The sequence below is a fragment of the Zea mays genome, chromosome 7 (genome assembly GCF_902167145.1).
Source record: "Zea mays cultivar B73 chromosome 7, Zm-B73-REFERENCE-NAM-5.0, whole genome shotgun sequence".
NCBI lineage: Eukaryota > Viridiplantae > Streptophyta > Magnoliopsida > Poales > Poaceae > Zea > Zea mays.
The window spans coordinates 134752637-134761778 of NC_050102.1; the positions used below are offsets into that span (position 1 = coordinate 134752637).

General features: G+C 43.4%; 1 protein-coding gene and 1 long non-coding RNA gene across 2 annotated transcripts; both read right to left on the bottom strand.

The window, feature by feature from the left end:
• Positions 1 to 1002: 1002 nt before the first annotated feature.
• LOC118472971 (cyclin-dependent kinase 12) lies at positions 1003 to 1734 on the bottom strand. The gene is made up of 3 exons (XM_035961034.1): positions 1605 to 1734; positions 1405 to 1518; positions 1003 to 1327 (listed from the first exon to the last, which is right to left on the bottom strand). The coding sequence occupies exons 1-3, from the start codon at positions 1611 to 1613 to the stop codon at positions 1184 to 1186; spliced, it is 267 nt and encodes an 88-aa protein (XP_035816927.1). The 5' UTR covers positions 1614 to 1734; the 3' UTR covers positions 1003 to 1183.
• A 9-nt stretch (positions 1735 to 1743) lies between these two features.
• On the bottom strand, positions 1744 to 2112 carry LOC118472972 (uncharacterized). The gene is made up of 3 exons (XR_004851521.1): positions 2097 to 2112; positions 1902 to 2014; positions 1744 to 1818 (listed from the first exon to the last, which is right to left on the bottom strand). It is a non-coding gene; the product is annotated as an uncharacterized lncRNA (long non-coding RNA).
• Positions 2113 to 9142: the final 7030 nt, after the last annotated feature.

Genomic DNA, 9142 nt, shown 5'->3' on the forward strand with positions numbered 1-9142 from the left:
TTTAGATACTAGTGCTAAACTATAGTATATTACCTCTAATTAATGTCCCGGTGAGGAGAGAAGGGACATTCAATGGGCTAGTGGGGGAGAAAGAAAGAAGAGAGAATGAGGTTGGAGGACCACTTTTACCATATTTTAGTATCTTTGGTGGAGCTAAAGTGCTAGTAATGGATAATAAACTTTAGCATAGCACGTTTAGGCTCCATTTGGTTTGGGTGACTAAAGTTTAGTTACTTTTAATCCCTAAAAAAGCAAACATGGTGACTAAATTAGAGTTACTAAACTTTAGTTCTTTAGTCACTAAGGGGTGACTAAAAGGAACTAAAGTAAGATTTTTATCTTATTTGTCCTCTCCACTTTCTTCTTGCAGCAAATATCCACTAACTAATAGGGATAATATAGTCATTATTCACATCAATTAATGTCTTTAGTACAGTTTAGTCATTGAAACCAAACGGTGTACTTTAGCGACTAAACTTTTGTAGTCTACTGGCTAAAGTAACCAAATAAGGCGTAGCCTAGAAGCTAAACTTTTGCAAAAAAAAGTGCTAAATTGGGAAACAAAGGGACCTAAGTCTATCTGCACTACAGGAAAACGCCCAGTTTCCGACGGCCTAAACCATCGGAAATAAGTCCTGAACCGTCGAAAGTAGTTACTTCCGACGGCTTAAGGCGGGTCCCGTCGGAAGTAACGTCGTAGGGGATACCCAGTCGGAAGTACCCGCGTTTCCGACGGGGCCGTCGGAAGTAAGTTTATTTCCGACGGCCAGGGTGGGACCGTCGGAAATAAAGTGAGGTGGGCCCCGCAGACGGCCGGTCGCCGGCGCCTGACGCCGTCACAGCTTATTTCCGACGGCCCCGTCGGAAATAAGAGGCCGTCAGAAGTAATTAAAAAACAGAGAATCAGAATTTTCCTGCTTTTTGTTTTACAAACAATCACACAAATTCAATCTGCACACAATATCCAGTTTTCAATAATTCATCCAGAATCACATACAATACCACAAATATCCATAATTCATCGTTTCACATGAAACACACAATTAAATTCACAAAATGTTCACCCGTCCACAAATTAAAGCACAAGTTCACAAGTTCACATGTTCACAAGTTCACAATAACACAAGTTCCCAATACCACAAGTTCACAAGTCCATAGTACGAGAAAAACACAAGCAGACAGACTACTCAAATGGAGGAGGTTGATCAAATGGATGTGGTTGATTTGATCCGCTAGCTCCTCCACTGTTTAGAAGACCGTCCACAAAAGAAGCGACCGCATCTTCAGAGTCCTCATTTCCCGGAGTTAGCAAGTTTCCTGGAGGGACCTACAACATTCAAAAAAATGTGTTAGTAGTTAAATTCTTGTTATGCAACGTCAAAAGAAAAAGTCAAGTAATATAACCTGAGGTGCAGGTGTGGGCCAACTAAATTGTGGAGTCGGTACAAACTGCGGGATAGGTGGAGGAGGTGGCATAGTCATCGCTGAAAAATCTGGACGTTGCCCTAGTGCTATTTGCTGAAAGAAATTGAAAGCTATGTTACGAGGATATATTAGAAAATATGTGCTCCAATTATAGTAGAGGCTCACGAGGATCTAATTACCTGCATCATCTCCTGCTGTCGTGCAAATTGAGCAGCCCAGTACTCTTGTTGTTGCTTGTTATACTCCTCCTGCCGCCTCAAAGCTTCCTGCACCCGGATCAGCTCGGCGTTTCCTTGGGTACTAGAGCGAGGACCACGACTAGACGACCTCGATGGACGAGACCTTTCAGGCCTCACCTGAGTCGAGTCGATAACACTACCAAACATGGGGTAACTAGAAAAAATAGAAAGAAGTTAAACACGCAACACATCATGTTAGAAAAGATCAAATCGACGAATTAATAATAGCAAACTCACCGTCCATGAGGTTTTCCGCCTCCACTAGCATACACAACCTGAGGATCGATAGGCTGATTCATCCAATCATAGTCTTGCCCATGCTCCGACATCATGGAAGCACCATATGAGGCCTGACAAATAATAAACAATGCAGTTATATTTTTCTCAACTCTTAGAATAGAAGTGCATTGTAACTAGTTGCGAAAGTCTCACCACACGCTCAGCAGCTCTCTCAGAACACAACTGTTCTGGATTTGTAGGATCCGACCCCCTGTGGCCTCTAAGGTAAACCTGAACATCACTCGGCGTAACACCAGAACTAGCTTCCTACAGGCAAAAGAAAATAACATAAAACACATAGAAGATTCATGATATGCACGACCATAAGTTACACTTACCATGCGCTTTGCCAAACGAACGTGGCCATCACCACCATATCTGTGGTGAACATCATGCCCACGATTTGAGCTATTTCTCAATGAAACACCTTTAAATCCATCTGTTGCCCAATATTTGCATACAGCCCGCCAACCAGCCTCATTTGATGCCATCCATGGCACCGAGTCTGAAAACTTTATTTCGATCCAATGTATTGTTAGTACTAACACTTGGACATGAATTAGGATAAAAATAATTTACCTCAAGATATTCTTCTTCGGTTAAGTATTTGTTTGATGCCTCACTTTTGGAACGTGGCCGACGTCCTTCCTGCCTTAATATGTAATCAGAAGTGACCTGGATCCGAGCATAATACATCTGATCCCTAACCAAGGTAGTCGCGCTCTTGTTAAAAACGATACGTGCACGATCGTTCATACTTCCATCTTCAGGCAACTTGTAACGTTTCTGAAAAAAACAAGAAACAAGATTTTTAGCACATTGTATAGTTGAATCAATTCAAGTTGGGCTAGAGAACATACCCAGAACTCATGCCACACAGCACCTTGGGCATTCCTATGTTCCGCATTGAACGCGAGCCCGTACTGATCCCAAGACATACAAGGCACCTCAATGCCTTTCTCCATCACTACACCAGGCCAGAGATATTTGCATATACTTCCCAAAACTTTATTCACCTGTGTGCGACGTCCTTGACCTTGAAAAGATGCATCAATCCAAGACCTGCAACCACATTGTACAAAAGAAGCATTAACAAATTTCATATAATGTATGAACAAATATTTAAGATTAGAATCAACTCACTCGTCGCCACACGGTACGATCAGAATCTTATCCTCCTCACGAGCAGGAACTTTAGGAGGAGGCACCCAATGTGTTTTCCTCGACTTCCATGCCCGAGAAGACCCTCCACCACTAGAAGCTCCAGCATCACTGCTAGGCCATGAGTCCCATCCGCCTGCTGACCCTCCACCCTCAAACTGACCACCACCGGAAGACCACCCATCTCCAGCTCCACCTCCAGCATCATCTTCCTGCTCATAGTCTGCATCAGCCGCATCGTAATCGGTCGCATCCTCACCCCTCGCCTCCTCCTCTCGAGTCTCGTTAACATCCTGCACATGAAACACTTTAATCATTAGATTCATATAAACATTACTATATTGAAATAAAATAATAATTTAGAGTAATCACACCTGTCCCTGCATATCAGGTGGAAGATGTTCCATCAAAGCCTGTCGTCTGTTGCTCGAGAGCGACTCGGTACCCTGGAACAGACACTCCTGTGCTTTGCTTCTTCCTGAAGAAGAAGAAGAGCCCTTCGTCATGCCCTTCACAAAATTCTTCAACTTTCGAGCCGCCATCCTGCATATTGAAAATCATATTAGTATAACAATAAAGAGATAACAACATAGTATAACAATAAATTAAATTTTAATTCATCAAAATAAATATTTACTTCTTAATCATATTCGAAATCAGGATTAATTTGTTGTCTTCTCAAGCGCGTCGACTTTCTCTCGGGCGTCTTTTTCTTCTTCGACTTTCGTTTCCTTTTTGGAGGAACTATTACATCATTAAGATCGCCCGCTACTGAATCTGGCTCCATTGTTGTTTCTATATTAAAAACGGGTGGAACTTCAATTTCTTGATAAATTTCTTCAACATCAGCTTCCACCTCATTTTGTCGATAACTTGTATCACCCTTTAAATATAATCTTTCACGGGGATTTACGTTGTACACTACCCACCAGTCTTTAAGATCGATATAGGGATATGACATATAATACACTTGGTCCACTTGAAAACCAAGAACAAATTTACTACAACCACGAGTCATTATACGCTCGTGTTTGACTTCTACCATACCAAATTGGTTTTGTCGTATCCCATGTTTAGGATCGATCCAATCACATTTGAAGAACATAACTTTCAGATTTTTTCCCCCAGTGAAGTCGAATTCCAATATATCTTTGATAGTTCCATAATAATTCATCTCCCTTCCTTGCTCATCAAAAGACCAACATACCACACCAGTATTTGTTGTCGCAGCTAAAGGTCGAGAACATTCAAATTTGGTTGAACGAAAACGATATCCCTTGACATCATAACGACCATAGCTTCTGACTTTGACAAGTGCACGTGACATCTGACGTAGGTCCTCGTCAACGTTGGAAGTTTTTTCGCACTGTCAGTTACGAATATAGATCAATAGGAGGAACTATTAAAAAGATAAACTATGAACACATAAGAAAACAGATGTGATATTTACATGAACTCGAAACCAATTAATGAAATTGGGAGTGCCTTCTTTTCCTTCGCGAAGCATGATTTCATACAGCCTCGTCGACAGTTTACCCTTATTCTGTCGTTCGTACTCTCTGTTGAAAAAAAGTAAATAAAAGAGTTACGAGGAGTAATGAGCACATGTTGCTCTTCAATTTTGAAAATCTATGCTTACTTGAAGTATGGAGTCATCTCTTCCATGTTTTCATACATGTAGAGTAATGCATCCAACTTTTCTTCACGTCCAATGTGATATTCAGTTGATGCTCCAACTGTCTTTCCCTCGAATGACAAAATTTTGAGTTTACTGCATGGACCAGCTTGATCAACATTATACCTTAATGTAGGTGCATTTACATTGTGTTGTTCTGCAAAGTATACACTCGTGAAGGCTGATATCTCTTTATATTTAAATTCTTCAGCAATACACCCTTCAACTCTTCCCTTGTTGCCAACCATTGCACTAAGCTTCTTAAGTGCCCTTTCTATGTGATACATCCATCTATACTGCACAGGACCCCCAATCTTAGCTTCATATGGAAGGTGTACAAGTAGATGTTGCATCGGATTGAAGAATCCAGGGGGAAATATTTTTTCCAATTTGCAAATAAGGACCGGAATCTCCTTCTCTAATTTCTCCATCACATCTTTTTTAATTTCTTTAGCACAAAGTTGTCTATAGAAGTAGCTTAACTCAGCTAACGCCGTCCACACATCATTATTCAAGTAACCCCGAAACATTACAGGAAGTAATCTTTCCATAATAATGTGATAATCATGACTCTTCAATCCATTCATTTTTCCTGTCCTCAAATTCACGGACCTTCTGAATCCCGCGGCATACCCATCTAGAAATTTTAAGTTTTTCAACCACACCATCACCTCTTTCTTTTGCTTAGATTTTAGACAAAATGACGCACGTGGCTTAGCACCACTCTGAAGCAAGACTAGGCTTGGTCGGTTACAAATTTTCTGTAAATCTTTTCTGGCCTTTATATTATCTTTGGTTTTATCGGGAAAATCCATACATGTACTAATAATGCTTTCAGCAACATTCCGCTCTTGGTGCATGACATCAATGTTGTGCATCAAAATCAAGGCCTCCGTATAAGGGAGTTCCCACAAAGAACATTTATGTGTCCAATTATGTTCTATTCCAAATCCCAGGTAACCAGTACCGTCTGGTTTCAAATTATCGAGCGCAACATGAATCTCTGCGCCACTCAAACGCTTCGGTGGGCCTTTGGTAACAATGGTGTCTTTTCGAAATTGATTTGCCTCAAATCTGAACGGGTGATCGAGAGGCAAGAAACATCTGTGGCAATCAAAGTAACAGATCTTCCCACCAAACTCAAGACGAAAACAATCTGTATCCTTACCACATATTGGACATGTCAACTTTCCATGACAACTCCATCCAGCAAAAATACCGTAGGCCATGAAATCATGAATCGACCACAAGTACGCAACTCGAAGATTGAATCTCTCTTTCTTGTAGCAATCGTAAGCTTCGACTCCTTCCCACAATTTTTTCAACTCATCGACTAAAGGTTCCAACATTACATTGAGATGTTTTCCAGGGTGTTCTGGTCCAGGAATGATTAGACACAGAAACATGTAATCGTATTTCATGCAAAGGTGAGGTGGAAGATTGTATGGAACTGCAAATACAGGCCAACAAGAATACGGCGATGCGGTCATATTGAAAGGTGAGAACCCGTTCGTCGCCAACCCGATTCGAATATTTCTAGCTTCACTAGCAAAATCCGAATCAAAATCATCAAGCGCCTTCCACGCATCACTATCAGATGGGTGCATCATAACTTGAGGGTTCTCGCGGTCACGTTCTTTGTGCCATCTCATCTGCTTAGCGGTGTTTTTTGAGAGAAACAACTGTTTTACACGAGGCGTGAGAGGCATGTAACGAAGTTGCTTCTTTGCTACTTCTGTTGTCAATTTATCTCCATCTTCATTTACGACCTCAACGAACCTTGATTTGCTGCATCTCAAACATTTGTCTAATTTTTCATTTTCCTTCCAGAAAAGCATACAGTTATCTGGACAAACATCAATTTTTTGATACTCCATACCTAAGCCAGAGAGTAACTTTCTTGACTGATACACGTCTTTGGGCATTTTGTGATCTGGTGGTAATACGTCGCTGATCAAATTCAAAAGTTCATTTAAGCAGTTGATGGAGAATGCGAACTTAGACTTGATAGCCATAAGTCGCGTCACAAAAGCAAGAATAGTTACTCTCGTGTGTTCGTGCAACGGCTCTTCTGCTGCCTTGAGAAGTTCAAAGAATTTTTTAACTTCCGGCGGTTGAGGATCCTCAGGATTATCTGGAAACACTAAATCGGGATCCTCTCTTAAATCCTGAACCATCTCCTCCATTCGGTCTAAATCCGGGTCAAAATCGTCTTGACCTTCTGGAGCATATCCACGGGGAAGCTCCTCACCATGATGCACCCAAACTTCATAATTTGGCACGTAGCCATTTTTGCAAAGATGACCAGACATCTCTTTCTTGGTTTGGCGTTGATAATTTTTGCAAACACTGCATGGGCACCACACTCGACCATTTCTTGACGAAGAAAAAACACGATTGATAAAATCTTCGGTTTTCTGTATCCACTCAAGCGAAGGATCATTTTTTCGCCAGCCTTCATACATCCAGCGACGACTATCACCCATCGTTACCTGGGATTTGGAATAGAGATGAAAGTCGATGCGTTAACTACTGTCTACTCACCTCTCTAAACGAGCAGTGCTTCCAACTGGATAAGCTAATAGTTAACGCCATGCCAGTTGCTATCGCTACCAGAGAAGCACTAGCACAGGCGCACAGCCAGTACTGCCTTCTGCTCCATTTTTTCTTTAAACTAATGGTAGATGGAGACGGTGAGAGTCACAGGCCGCCACTGCGTCTAGCTTGCCTACGTGTCTGGCATGATGGCCAAGCATGTTGGCGCCAGTTGTCGACCTAGCTAGCAGTGGTTCTATTCTATTTTCGTTGGAGCCATGCAGCACGCAGTCCGGGCCGGGCCGGCTCGGCTCGATGCAGCGTGCCAATGTGCACTGCACGGGTATTTTGGTTCCATGTCACATCAAATATTCGAACGACTATAATCTAATTATATTAAAAAAACTATTTACATAAGTGAAAACTAAACGACAGTGATGCCATTACCCGGAAGGCGGCGGCGGCGGGCAAAGCCGGGCGCGGGCGGCTCGAGGGTCGGCGGTGGCGGCGCGCTGTGCGGGCGTCGGGGCAGGTGTGCGGGCGTCGGGGCGGCGGCGCTTGTGTGCGGGCGTCGGGGCGGCGGCGCGCTGACAGCGGGCGTCGGGGCGGCGGCGCTTCGGGCGGCTATCGGGGCGTCGGGGCACAGTGGCGTCCGGCGCATGTGGCCGGCGAAGATGGCCGGCGAAGGTCCGGCGCAGGTGGCCGGCGAAGGTGGCGTCGGCCGGGTCCGGCGCAGGTGGCTGGCGGCGGCGGCGTGGAGTGTAGAACGTGTGTGCGTTGGCTGTGTGCGCGGCCAGGGGGCCGCGCGGGGTAACGGCCGTTAGGGGGCCTAAACTTATTTCCGACGGCCTAGGTGGTCAGCCGTCGGAAATACGCCTATTTCCGACGGGGGGCTGGTGAGCCATCGGAAATAGACTTATTTCCGACGGCTGGCCTGGGGCCGTCGGAAATAGCGCTATTTTCGACGGTACCCTAAGAACCGTCGGAAATAATAGTGGCCGTCGGAAATATATCATTTTCATGTAGTGCTGTGACACCAGACGAAACAGTTTACCACGCGTATGCTTACCGGAAATTTAATCTGTCAGTACATGGATACTGTCCCTTCGAAAAATAAAGCTGCCGGTGGATTGGTACAGTCTGGCCGCACGGACTAACAGCTTCCGCTTTGCCGTGTGCTAATTACCCCACGAATCGGAGATTGTAAGTACCTAATCTTGTGGCTAATTTTAGTTCTAACTCAAAATGATACTTATCATGAACTAACGGCAGACATTCTGGTCTCCTCATCAATCACTGATCAGCCGGAGATGTATGGCAAGTACATAACTTATACAACGCCATCATGGCGTGACTGTCAATGCAGATTATATATTTGACTTTGTCGATTTAAAATTGCACGTGTGAAGCACGGTTGTTGCTCAACTTGCATGCACGTAGCCAAGTATACTTCGATCTCTGTCGAAGGTCATAAACGAAAGCGTAGCTACACTAATGAAGGATGCGGACATGATGACTTTGTATGGTATGCAACGGCAACGCTATCAAATAAATGCATAGATCGAGGTGACAGAGAGGTAGAGATACCATAGCTGAAACCATCCATCTAAATCTAACTTGGTTTTCAACCATACATTATACCATGTACCTAGATGTAGCACAATTCATTTGGTAAATCCAATTAAAATTAGGAGGAAGGGAGTTGTCAAGTCCAATCTAACCTCGATACACTACCGGAGAAAAGGGCCTTCATCCCTTAATTTTAGTATATGTTTCTTAAGAATCAATACTAAAATTAATGGAAGGAAGTCCTATCGACAATTTCAGT

Excerpts from the sequence above, each read along its gene's own strand:
- LOC118472971 (XM_035961034.1), bottom strand. Across the intron at positions 1,328-1,404 it reads GGCCCACACCTGCACCTCAG|GTCCCTCCAGGAAACTTGCT; the intron begins GTTATATTACTT and ends TGAATGTTGTAG.